Source organism: Tenrec ecaudatus, chromosome 3, assembly GCF_050624435.1.
Source record: "Tenrec ecaudatus isolate mTenEca1 chromosome 3, mTenEca1.hap1, whole genome shotgun sequence".
NCBI classification, from domain to species: Eukaryota; Metazoa; Chordata; class Mammalia; order Afrosoricida; family Tenrecidae; genus Tenrec; species Tenrec ecaudatus.
Window position 1 is genome coordinate 184135060 of NC_134532.1, and position 13201 is coordinate 184148260.

General features: G+C 51.9%; 1 protein-coding gene across 6 annotated transcripts in view; it reads right to left on the reverse strand.

The window, feature by feature from the left end:
- Positions 1–13201, reverse strand: part of TBC1D1 (TBC1 domain family member 1) — a 223884-nt gene that overhangs the window by 69311 nt on the left and 141372 nt on the right. For all 6 annotated transcript variants that reach the window (XM_075544442.1, XM_075544441.1, XM_075544443.1 and 3 more), the window contains exons 6-9: positions 11783–11874; positions 7963–8073; positions 3473–3592; positions 1752–1838 (exon numbers count right to left, since the gene is read on the reverse strand). In XM_075544442.1, the coding sequence (XP_075400557.1) occupies positions 1752–1838; positions 3473–3592; positions 7963–8073; positions 11783–11874 (410 nt within the window). The remainder of the gene's footprint in view (positions 1–1751; positions 1839–3472; positions 3593–7962; positions 8074–11782; positions 11875–13201) is intronic.

Consider the following 13201-nt stretch of genomic DNA (forward strand, 5'->3'; position numbering starts at 1 on the left):
CGGCTTTCCAAAGTTTCTCTATCCACTTCCCGACATCCGTGCCTGTTTGTGCTGACAATCCTTTTAGGGGTTGCAGGTGTTACGGAAAAAGGCAGGAGGTGAAACTAGCATCCCGTGTTTACCCTATGGCAAGCTGCTGAAAAGACCTTGCATGCACGCACGTACATGCACACACATGCACACACACGTGTGCCCCCGAGCAGGAGGGTGGCTGACCCAGGAACTGCCCCTCGCAGCCCCGACTGCTGCTTGCCAACGCCCGGGGCTCTGTCTGCTCGGTCCCGGCTCTGACTACGTGCTGGTGGTGTTCCGGGCTGCACGTGGTACTTGCTAGGACTTGGGGGGCTGTTTTTCAGGTGTGGGAACACGCAGCTGTGCTCCCATGTAAGCCAATGGTGCAGGTGTACCTCAGAGACCCGGTGGGTTGAGGGCCAGATCACTGCAGCTGCCACCAACGCTGCGGGAAAATGAGTCACAGGCGGCTTTGTTTGTTTCCCGGTAACATGTAAATCTGTTTACACTACACTGTAGTCCATCGAGTGTGTAACTACATTATGAAAACGTCCCAACATGTGATACAGAGACACACGGTGATGCAGAGACATAATGGCGCCGGCAGAGGTGTCTGTGAAGCACTGCCAGGCCTTTAGTTTGGTAAACAACAAAAGCACACCGCAGCGCCAAAGCACAGGAGAGCGCAGTGAAATGGGGTCTGCCAGCCATTGCCGCCTCAGCTGAAGGCAGCTTTCACGGGAGCATGTCTTCTAAGCGCTAGGAGAAACGTGCTTACTGTAGGCTACAGCTGGGAAAGTCACCTGACTCTGAAGGCGCCCGGAGAAGAACTCACAGGGACCTAGGTAAGGAGCTGCCACACAATCCCCTCATTCTCCTCCTGCAGGAGGGAAGGCCCATCCCCCCCCCACATAAGACCCCTCTGGAGGATAAACCGTTACAATCTAGTTAAGTACGCTTGCCCTTCTAGAAAGCCAAAAACCAGACAAGGGCACAGACACGGCTGTAAGCAGAGAGAACCAGTGGTCCGTGCAAGATCACGAGCTGCGCTTCCTGGCAGACACGAGAGGTGAAGTTTAGTGGCTTGTTGACAAGAACGGGGGGTGGGGGGGGGTAGTGTTACTTCCGAACTTCCCTCTGGAGAGCCAGTTAGTGGTAAGGTTCTAGAAATTCAAGTTCACGCTTTTCTGTATCTAAAAGCCCACGTTGCAGGTCCCCCCCCCCCCACCCATTTGAAAGGTTTTTAAGACTGGAAAACTTACTTGAGGAAAAAATATCCACCGGCTACTCTGAAAGAAATTAGTGTCTTAGATGTCAAAAGCAAGGAACCCTGCGTGGTGCATTTGGTGGCACATTGAGTTGCTTACAACTCAGGTCAGTGGTTCGAACCCAGCAGTCGCCCCAAGGAAGAAAGATGAGGCTCTTATGGACCTGTAAGAGAGGTGGCCTCAGAAACCCCAGGGAGCAGTTCCACTCTGACCTGGTGGGTCCAAGGGGGTCAGATCAGCTCCCTGACAGTGGGGTTGCCCGTTTTTTTTTTTTTTTTTTTTAAGTAGGGTTTGGGATTGCTTTCTAAGCACAACTTTTCCTGGTAGAATTCCAGGACCAAGCCCTGACCCCTGCCGGGAAGGCTGGAAGTACCACATTTTTTACGAGCAGAGGAACTAGGCTTCATCCGCTGTTTGATGGGGCCCGGGTGCTGGTTTCTTCAGCATGTCCTCGAAGAGGAATGTGCTTACTTTGCTGGTGTTACTAAACGTGCTGGCCAAGGAGCTGTCCAGATCCACACTTCCGGAACGTTCCTGCAGGCCTCTGGCTTTATTGCCCTACGGGAAGAAAAGGCAGCAAGTTATCCCCTGGGAGGCAGGGGCTCGGTGGGGGTTGGACTGTGCCAACCCTCCAGGATGATGCGTCTGCTGGGGACGCGGAGCCATGTCCGTGAAAACGGTCAGCGTCAACGTCCTCCTTTTAAAACACACACTTCCGCGAGTGAAGTGCTCTGCGACCCTTGGGGTGTGCAGTTGTCTGAAGGGACTGGTAGGGTACAAGGAGACCAATCCCTCTGGGAGGAAAAGCAAGTGCTGGGAAGGCCCACCCACAGCTCTCTCCTGGGAACTGGCTGGAGGGGATGCCACCCAAACCCGGGTCCTCCGTGTGGGGCTCTCGGGGCAGACCCACCCAGGGCTGGTTTTGAAAATGGACTGGTTTTATTTGATGTCACGAAATTCTCAGCAACATCTTCAAACAAAATTTGAACTTTCTGTAACTGGAGAGGGTTAAAAAGGACGAAACAAAAATTGTATCTAGTGACACCTCAGTTGTCGAACTCAATTCGTTCTACATTCCAGTTCAAACACCAAAAAGCTCGGGAACTGAATATGCTCTTCCCATAAGAAATCATGGAACACCAAATGGGCAAAAATCACACTTACGTTCATTTTTCCAGGACTTTAAATCACTGTCGAGGTTTTGGCCTTCTGGAAGGTCACTGGAAGGTCACTGTCTGGCACATGCTACTGCCACTGAGTTGTTTCTAATTTACCCAAATTCACAGTAACTTTTCACCCTCGTTGATGGATGGTCTGGGCTCTGAGTTTTGTAGTTAACAATTTCACACCTTTTGCTACATTAGCTGTTTATATGTTTCTTTGTCTCTCCCCCCCCAAAATGTTATTAATGTCAACTTAGCCATGTTGTATTAGGTTGCCAAATCAGACAAGCAGCAACCTGATTCAAATTCTGCAATGATTTCTTTCTTAACTCTAGCCCGGTTCTCACGGCTTCCCGCTCAGCGTACGGACGGTGTCACTAGCTTTCTTTGGAGCCGTGGTTACAAGATTTTATGCAAATATAGAGCCCCCTCCAAAAAAAAGCACGATGAAGAATGTTTTAACGCACTAACACAAGCACGCAATATAGCATATCTGTGTACTTCTTCAAAAGCCCAGACGACGGACACGGCACGCTTTGTCGGCCACGTAGCACCTGTCTGCACAGAAGGAGCCTTAGACTGTAAGCAGACACACGGTGTCGCTGTGTTCTCATAAAACTTTATTTGCAAGGGCCTTGGTGCTAGAGAGGAGTCCAAATGCGCAGCAGCTTACAGTAACTGCTTTTTAAAGTAGCACCTGGTGGCACTTCGGAGAACAAGATCCACCTCAATGTATTGACCTCTCTGCTCGCTACAGAAACTGGTCACTGAATGGCCTCTTTTTGTGGGGAAAGTAGTAATTCTATCTAGAACATGAAATGCAAAAGAGGGGAAATCTCTTTTAAACTGAGGTCCAGCTATAAACCAAGTTTGAAAAGTCAGTGACGTTGCTCTGAGACCAACAAGATTTAACAAGAGGTTTGGGGCGTTGTTCTTTTAGGAGCAACACTCATGGAATCAAAGGAGAGAGCCGAAGTCTTTCCCCTTTCAAAGGGAGCTCACCTGAGCCAGGGAGACGCCGCTACTTACCCGGGACAGAAAGCTCTCTAGAGACTCCGTTAAAGATCGCTTTGCTTTGCTTTTCAGCAGATCTAGCCTAAAGCGAGTGGCACTGGGTAGTAATTCACTCCCCACGGTCTCTGCTGCCACCTGCGGAGGTTTGAGAAAGCAAACACGGGAGAAGTCAGTTGGGTCCTGCCTGTCTCTTTCTGGGCAGGAGAACTCTCTAGGGTGCTTTGATATCAGTCATTGTTCTGATTCTGCCTGTGACACGGCATACAAATCCTGAAAATACATGTATTCTTACAATTCAGTTTATCTTTATTTTTAAGCTTTTTCTTACAAATTGGGTATAGGGTCTACAGGGCAGATCTGCTTTCCAGTCAAGTTTGTGTCTCGTTGACTGCAATCCCCATTAGAATGATTTTGCCACAGAGGGTTGCAGTGACTGCCTCCAAAGGAAAGCAGGGAATGCACTGTGAAATGAGTCAGTTTCACAAAGTGGTTTAAAGCTCAGGCTCTGGAATCTTATCTTTTATTTTTATTATTATTTTAAACGTTTTATTAGGGCTCATACAACTCATCACAATCCATACATACATCAATTGTGTAAAGCACATTTGTACATTCATTGCCCTCATCCTTCTCAAAGCATTTGCTCTCCACTTAAGCCCTTTGCATCAGCTCCTCATTTTATCCCCTCCCTCCCGCCCCCCCCTCCCTCATGAACCCTTGATAATTTATAAATTATTAGTCATTATCTAGTCCTGTCTGACGTCTCCCTTCACCCACTTTTCTGTTGTCTGGCCCCCAGGGAGGGGGGTCACATGTAGATCCTTGTAATTGGTCCTCCCTTTCCAACCTATCCTCCCTCTGCCCTCCCAGTATCGCCACTCACACCACTGGTCCTGAAGGGATCATCCGCCCTGGATTCCCTGTGCCTCCAGCTCCTATCTGCACCAGTGTACATCCTCTGGTCTGGCCAGACTTACAAGGTAGAATTCGGATCATGATAGCGGGGCGGGGAGGGCTGGTAGCATTTAGGAACTAAAGAAAGTTATATTTTTCATCGTTGCTACATCGCACCCTGACTGGCTAGTCTCCTCCCCGAGACCCCTCTGCAAGGAGATCTCCAGTGGCCTACAAATGGGCTTTGGGTCTCCACTCCGCACTCCCCTCCTCATTCACTACAATAAGATTTTTTGTTCTGATGATCAGGCTGTGGAATCTTATCTGTCATTACCAAATGTAGCCTTGCTCAAGGTTAGTTACTCTTTTCCCAATCTCAGCTTCCTCTCTGAAAATTGACACCAAAAATAGACTCTAGTCATTATTCTGTTATGAGGACAAAGCACGTAAGGGATGCAAGACACCGAGCACAGCTCTTGGTCACAATTTCCAGCATACACAAGGGTGTAGAAACGAATACAACCAATCCCTCTAGCCACCGCCCAGCATTGGCAAAGTGAGCGTTCTCACAGATGGAGACAAGCCCTGGAGACTGTAGGGTACACAGGCACCCCACAGGTCCTGCCCCTGGCCTCCCTGCTCCCCTTGAAAGGCAGAGGGCCAGAGCTGACCACCAAGGTCACATTGTCACGCAGGCATTTCAAGGCAGTGACTGTGGGATGGACTTGGAGGCACAGGGAGCCCGTGGCCAGTGTGGCTGCTCCAGGCCTGTCTCACTGCCCCTCTTCCCGCCCTGAGTGTAAAAACCCTTGCTTGCTCAGGGGGCATGGTGGACCGAACCCCGACACTGCCAGCCGCCGCCTGCACCTCCGTAAGTAACCTTCCATCTCAACAACGACCCTTCTGAGCCCACACATGTGGACACTGTTACCCGATGTGGAGCACGCGTGATGGGCATGCCCAGGGACACGGAGCAGCTCAAGGCTAGAAGCGCATGCTCTTCTTCTTGGTCCCCTTTGCAGACCGGTGTTCCCTGAAGTCCACCGTCAAGGTCACCATTCGACCTCTTCCTAGGTTAAGTGTCAACACGTTTTTAAAGGACATCAGAATTTCCAGGTGAAACAAAGATCAAATGGACTGAAAGCAGAAAGGCAAGAGCAGGATTCTAACGGTGAGTCTCCAAGCCTCAGCTGATCCATCTGGACACCGGCTTCTGGTCTGGCACCCGGCCCGGGGGTGCCCACATGAATCTGGGCATCCCAGTAACATCTCTAGACAGACCTGGCCTTGTGTGCTCAGGACCCTGGGGCAGGTGATGAGCAGAGGCCGGCTCTGCTGTACGGCTCGGTACCTGACTTCTCTGATGTTCTGAAAGCACGGGAAGAAGGGGATGGGGGGGGCATTAAATCTACTCCTCCATTGTACTAATTCTGGGTTTACATAGGGCTTCCCACGCCTGTAAAGAATCGGTCTCAGAAACCCACAGGGGCAGTTCCACCCTCTCCTATAGGGTTGCTCTGAGTCGCAGTGAGAGACAGAGAGACAGAGAAAGAGAGATTGAACTCATACCTGCAGGATCACGCAGATATCACCCTGCTCCCTAAAAAACGAGCCTGCATTTGCAGCCTCGTGTTTAGTTACAGAACCATTTCCCTCCACCAACAGTGCTGCAGTCGCCCCTTCCTGAGAGTTACAAATGACTCATGATTTCACCAGATGATCCATTTCCTGTCGGAACAAGGCAGAATGACTCCGGGGAAAGAGAATCAGAACAGGGAAAAAGCTACCAGCGCCCCACAGGCACGCCCCTAAAGGGAAGAGGGCGGAAATGGAGAAAAGGCGGCGCGTGAAGGGCGGGCTGGGGAGTTTAGTGGACACAGACAGGGAGGGACACACTCCTGTGCTACCAGAGGAGTCCGGACTGTCGTGGAGGCAGCTCTGATCCGCAGGGACCCTGTGCACCAAGGAGCCAGCCCCGGAGGTCTGGCACCTTGCTCACAACGGTGATGTTGGAGTCCATCGATGCGGCCCCTGTGTCCATCACCTTGACAAGGGCCCTCCTCTTCTCCGAGGCCCCCGTGCGTGAGGAAGCAGGCTGGGCTTCTCCAGGGACTGGTCTCTCCGGACCACGTGTCCAAAGCCCACGGGACGAAGCCACTCCATCCCTGCCTCGAAGGAGCACCTCATCTGCGCTTCTCTCTTTTTGTCAATCAACAGCTCTTATAACATTCCACACATGCGCTGTATCGAGCTATTCGGTCACATGTCGCCATCGTCATTTTCTAAACATTCACTTTCTAGTTGAGCCCTTGGCATCTGCTCCTCTGGACGGCACTTCTTCCAAACAGATTTGTTTGTTCTTCTGCCACTCTGAGGTACTTTAATATTATTTACCAGCGCTGTAATTCAAATGCATCAACTCTTCTCCGGTCTTCCTCATTCCGTGTCCAATTTCCACATGCAGATGAGGCAACTGAAAATACCGTGGCTTGGGTCAGGGGCACCGTAGTCCTCAAAGTAACATTCCTGCTTTCCAAGAAGTCCAAGATAGGGAGAGCGGAATTACAACGGACACGCCCCAAAGGCCAAAGCCCCAGACAAGAGACTGGCCTGAGCGTCACTGCTAGGAGACGTACACCTTGTCGGACACCACACAGGCTCTCAGAGCTCAAGAGAAGCCCAAGATGGCCAGAGCCAACTCAGAGAAGAAGAAGGGAAGGAGCACTTGCTCTGCGTGAATTCCAGTAAGGCTGCGTCGTCATGTGATGCGTCACCCGAAGGGTGAAGGACAGTGTGAAGGTCAGTGTGTAAGGAAGACAGCAAGGGTGAGGCGTCCTCCCAGCTCAGAAGAAGCACTCCGGACATGCCATGCCTTTTGAAAGACTCTCTGACTTTTTGGAAAACAGAAATTCTAATATTCTTCACGGACTTCTTTAGAATTCCTGGCAGCAAGCAGCCCTAGCAAATGAAAACGCACCGGATCTGGCCGATGCCAGTTCATCATGAGCTCCCTCCGCATCCTGAACACGCAGGGATGGCCCACGGCGCCCGTGCGCCGAGTCCCCAGGGGCCGCTCTTTAGGGATAAGGGTGCTCAGGGAGCCCCAGCTGCTGACCTAACCCCTGGGCAGTGAAGTCCCGTGGACCTCAGGGCAGTGGAGGGCAGGAGCCACGCTTGGTGGCTCCCAAGCACACGACGGGATGAACACATGTTCTCCCTCTGAAGCGCAGATAACTAACAGGGTACCCCGAGGCTGTCTTACATCCCTCAGCATGTACATCACAAAGAACTTCCGGCGCTTTATCTAAGTCCCAAAGCAGGGACATGATGTCATTTCCGTTTGACAAGGGAGGAGGGTGGGAGGGATTCCTGCCTTACATGTCTGTCTGGGCCCTCTGGGTCACTCCCCACCTCCACTAGGATGTGGACTGGTGCAACATAAACCCCCCGCCCCATGCCAGGCCCCACGTGTGCACAACAAATTCAAATAAAACACACGGGGCAAATGACGGTCCCCAAGCTCCCGACGGCCCTCCCGACCCTGCTTCCACAGTGCACCAGAAAGGTTCTGAGGACAGAACGAGAGGACTCTAAAACTGAAGTGCTGTTACCTGTTTCGTCGCCCCGATGTGAACGTGGTCTTTCTGTTTCTCTTCATAGAAGCCCCTCAGGAAGGAAATAATCAATTCATTTTCTCGCTGCTCGTTTCTTGGTCTCAGTTTCTTTTTATTAAAAAAAAAAAGAAGTAGTAAAACACAAGGCAGTAGGATCACATTTATTTTCAATTGTCCCTGTGGGAACCTTAATAGCTTTCACCTATTCGTTGACCAGTGGCTTTACCCCACCTTCTCACTAGGGGGCAGCAATGACCTTGAACTTGGCAGGCACACACACACACACACACACACACACACACTCTCACATACATACACACACACACACACACACACACACACTCACACAGAGCAGCACCAGGGTTTAGCTTTCCATCCCTGGCGTCTTCTTACCTTAAATATCTGATATTTCACATCAGATAGAGGACTACTCGAAATGGCTAAGAGATAAATCATTTTGAAAACGGGGAAAAGGTCAAAATCTAAGTACACACCCAGAGGTCAGGAGCTCCAGCAACTACCCGTTTATCAAGTGTTAGGGTTACGGGAAACAGGAAAGAAAAACAGGACCTGAACTCGGGGTCCTGGTCCCACACACACACACTCTACCCCCGAGGGCCGCACTTCCACACGGGGCAACATGGCAGGATACTCCCCCGGTTTTCCTTGCCCTGGTCCTCTCTCAAAGCCCCGCCGTCTCTGTTCCAGACAGCGCAGTGGCTGGCACCACACGCACCCTGGACTCGAACTCCGAGCAGGGAGGTTCCTAAAAGCATGCCTAAAAGCCTGGTGCCTAAAACCATGGCAAAGGCCAGTCCCTGCATCTCAGCGGCTTCATTTGTCCACGCAAAGATGAGAAAGAAGTAGGCTCCAGAGCCGGTTCTAAAAGGCCTTCAAAGCGCACGCCATGAGCACCGAGAGACAAAGCTGCTCTCCTGTGCCCTCAGACGCTGGGCCTCCTTGGCTGGCTCTGCCCATGTGCCAGCTCCACCACTGTTTGCACCCGGCGTCGGCCTGCCCTTTGAAGCAGCCAGGTGCAGTGAGGGGCCTTGGTCAACGCCATCCTTGGCAACCTCTGGCATCCCCAGCGTCTGAGGGATGGGATTCCTGCCTGTCCCAGGAGCCAGAATGCAAAGGTGACACCAGCCCAACCCTCCTGACATTTCCGCTCGCCAAGAAAAAGGCCACTTTAAAAGTCAGGGCACTCCTGGTGCGTGAGAAAGCACAGTGTTGACGTCGGGGACGTCGGGGACGTCCTGTTCTTTCCAAGCGCCAGACTGACGGAGAAAGTCTCCGAGGTGGGAGCAGAGGCTGCCGCCCTGGGCCCCACACCAGGCCAGCCGGAGAGATGATGACATGTCGGGGCTCTTAGAGGCAAAAAGGTGGCTGCTTCAGCGGAGGGCTCCATCTGTCCCTCACAAAGGGCGAAAGGTCGTAGGGATGACAGCGGACCCAGAGTCTATTAGCAGGCTCCCCACGTGGATGCAGCCTCCCGTGAGTCCCCTCTGACCGCAGACTAGGGATGGGAATCACCTCGCTATCAGGCAGAGTGTAGTGGGGCTTTTAGCATTGTTTTCTAGCTTGTCTGTTGTTTTGGGGTTTCTGTCTCTGAAATCCAGGTTGGCTGGAGCTGTCGAGACAGAGAGGTCGCGGAGGGGATGCTGGGGCAGGTGGGGAGCTGAAGACCATTGAGAATAGGAAAGCCGTCAATGTTCTAAGACTGACAGGGGAGAAGGAAAAAAAAGGAAAGCGGGAGTAAACAAGGACCACACTGGCAGGTCATGCCTGCCTGCACCGTGACACTGGGACACACTCCCTGTTATCCCGAGCCACAATAGGGGATGTGGGTCCACAATCCCGGGAAGAGGCACAGGCAGGTGTGACGGAAGGCAACCAAGCAAGTTCCGGGTCCTGAGGGCCGACCAGGGCTCCCTCGCCTTTTTTATTTTAATTAAACCTGTGCCCTCACTTTCTGGGCAAATCATTGCTGAATTCTTCATGAGAGCTCGTTTCAAAGTCCCAAGAACTAAAAACGCACTCCTTGGAGGCAATGCTGACTCACAGTGACCCTCTGGGGCAGGGCAGAACTGCCCTGTGCGTTTCTGAGACTGTCACTCGGCAAGAGTAGAAGGCCCAGTCTTTCTCCCCCCGCAGCGGCTGGTGGCTGCTGACCTTGAAGTCAGAGTCCAACGCTTAACCACGGGGTTCCCCTCCCGTAGCAAGAATAGTGTGCTTTACGTCTATAGCAATGAGAGGAATTTTCTTCTTCTTCATATGCACGGAAGATGTTATTCAAATGAACAATAACATGATAGCTGAACATAATGTGCTACAATCATGTCTTCCTTAAGAAAGTGAAGCCAAGAAGCAGAACACGTGTCAGAAGGCTTATCAAGCAACCCCGAGGAGATGTCACTGAAGCAGTGAAGGCCACGTTGCTGGTTTTCCAAGAGATCAGGAAACAAACCCTGCCTTAAAGGCATTCTGAGCGGGCACGGCGGCTTCCTTCCCCAGGACTCCAGCCATCAGTCAGGGGTCCTCTCCTCAGTGGCCCCGGGTCACTCACACTGTCCCCAACAGCAGCAAACCAATGTTCCTGACAGGCACCCCCGTGAAAGCAAGAGTCCCAGGAAGAGTGGGCAGGCAAGCCAATGATATCATTTTCCAGCCAAAAACAACTCAAACCACTTACTCATTTCCTTCAGACAAAGCCATGGGGTCCAAGGTGAGGGCCTGAGAGTGCAAGGGGGAAAGGAGGTTTCCTGCGTGAGGAAAATGTTGTTTTTAAATCTAGGTGCTGGCTGCACGGTGTGCTCACCTTGGGAAAACTCTACGGAGTCACACACTACTCGGTTGTTTGCTTGTCGGGGTAAGCGCCAAGTCGGCTCCGACCCACAGCGACCCTGCAAGCACCAGAATGAAACACCGCCCAGCCCGTGGCATCCTCACAGCTGTTCCTACGCCTGAGCCCATCGGTGCCGACACGGCGTCAATCCACACTGAGGGCGGCAGCGGTAGTCCTCTGAGCAAAGGATTGGCACATGTGGGCCAGCGGCCACGTCTGCCACCTCCCAGGACAGTCTGCCCTCAGGGATTGAACTGCGAGCGCCCCCACGTGTGCACAATGCCTCAGGTTACACCTGCGGGTAGCATGCTGGCTGGGCAGGGAGTTTGCGTCTGTCTATAGACAATGTTCGTAGTCATGGAGGTGTAGAATGGGTCCTAAAAGTAATCACTTCTGAGTTACACAAGGCCAGAATAGACATTGTGTGTGTGTGTGTGTGTGTGCTTCTTCCTACACTCCCAACTCTCTTCCACACAGCTACACACTCAGAGACAAACACAGAGGGTAGAGGAAGAACAGACGAGAATCATCTTCAAGTCAAGGAACACCAAGAGGTCAAGGAGCTACCGGCAAGGGAAGGAATGGCACAGCTGAGGCCCAGTGTGAACCTCTGTCATCCAGAACTGTGAGAAAACGGATTTATTGGTAAACCCACTCCCCTGGGGTCCTGGTGTGACAGCAGCATTATGATCTTGGTACCATTCAATGGCAGAGGGTCTAAAATAGTTATTGCCAACTTTTGAGGAAAAGACTTGCCAGTGTAAGCCATTCTCACCAGAGCGCTGAGACGCCCTTGGGCGGCATCTGCCACACCGCCCTCTCCAGGGACTGTCGAGCCTAACCCACGAGGCGCTCGGTGTCACTTGCTGGGCACTCGGATGCCATTTAGTCTGCTGGCTTTCGCAGGTCACGCTGCTTAGGGAAGCTGCCTGCCATCTCTTTCCTTCTACAAACCAAAAGCCAGCACAGTACCTGAACCTCCTCAAAAACAGTGGCTTGTTCCTGGTTAGTCAATGTTGTCAGGTGCTTCTGGAGTTCCAGCTTGGCTTTGGACGCACTCATTCCTATCAAGAAAAGAGAGACACATTAAAAAGCTCACATAAAAGTTATGAAGCATAGTACACACACGCACACGCGCACACACACACACCCATACACAGTGCATTCACATTCGTACCAACCGGGCTTGTAGGCATGCGCCAGCATCACAATTTGCTCCAGGCTTTGGAGGTGCGTTGGAGATTCTAATCAATACCAATGATGATGCTAGCAACAGGGAAAGCAGCTGACATTTCTCAACTGACCCTTACACACTGTGTTAGTCTGGATACTTTATAGAGAAACAAATCCATAGAAACTCGTGTATAACAGAGAGTTTTATATAAAGGTTAAGTGCACATCAAGAAAACATCCACACTCAGTGCTTCCCCAACCCACAAGTCCAACATTAACCCATTAACCCATATGTCCAAAACCAATCCACAAAGTCCTCCTCCACCTCACAAAACAGAGGCAACGATGCGACTACAGGAGGAAAGTCAAGTCAGTGAATGTGTAAGCATTTCAGTGCTGGCAGGGGTCTCCACACAGCTGCTCCAGCATCCAGGGCTGCATCAGGGTAGGTCCATGTGGCTTCTCCTTGGGGATGTCGTGCAGGAAGTCAGCCTTGCCAGCTGAAGCAGGAAACTGCTAAGGCAGCTGCCCCCTGGTCTGACCATCACAAAGCAAGAGACCTAAGAACTAGAAAGGCAAGGCTCACGGAGCCATGTATCCCTCCGCCTTTCAATTAGCCCCACATGTGTTTATCGTCCAGATTGGCACAATAAACTAACTACCTCACACGCACACATTAAAACGTCATTATTGGATGCCGCTGGGTGAGCTCGGGCTCACAGCGACCCAGTTCACAGGGAGTGGAACACTGCCCCGCCCACACCATCGTCACCATGTTGTCGTGTCTGAGCCCACCGTCGCGGGCACTGTGTTGACGCAGCGTGTTGAATGTCATGTCATCGTCTTTTTGGATGTTCTCCTTTACTGAGGGAGGAGCTTCTTCTCCAGGATGAAACCCTCCTGACGGGGCGTCCAAAGAATGCGAGACCAGCCTCGTCATCCTCCAATTAAGTAGTGCAGCGTCCATCAAGTCCATCCTCGTTCCCCCATTTCTTGGATAAGGACACTGATGCCCAGAAAACTCGTCTTCAAAGATCATCCACCTGGGGAGACCAGCCCCTGCTCCCAGCCCAGGAGGAGCCACTGCCTCTGCTCCCCATCAGCCCTCCCTTGGATGCAGAGAAGAACACTCTCGCCTAAGGCTGAGTGCCACCCACCCAGCTCTGGCCCCGGAGGCATGGCCTCCATCCCACTCTGATGGCCTGCGTCTGACCCTGA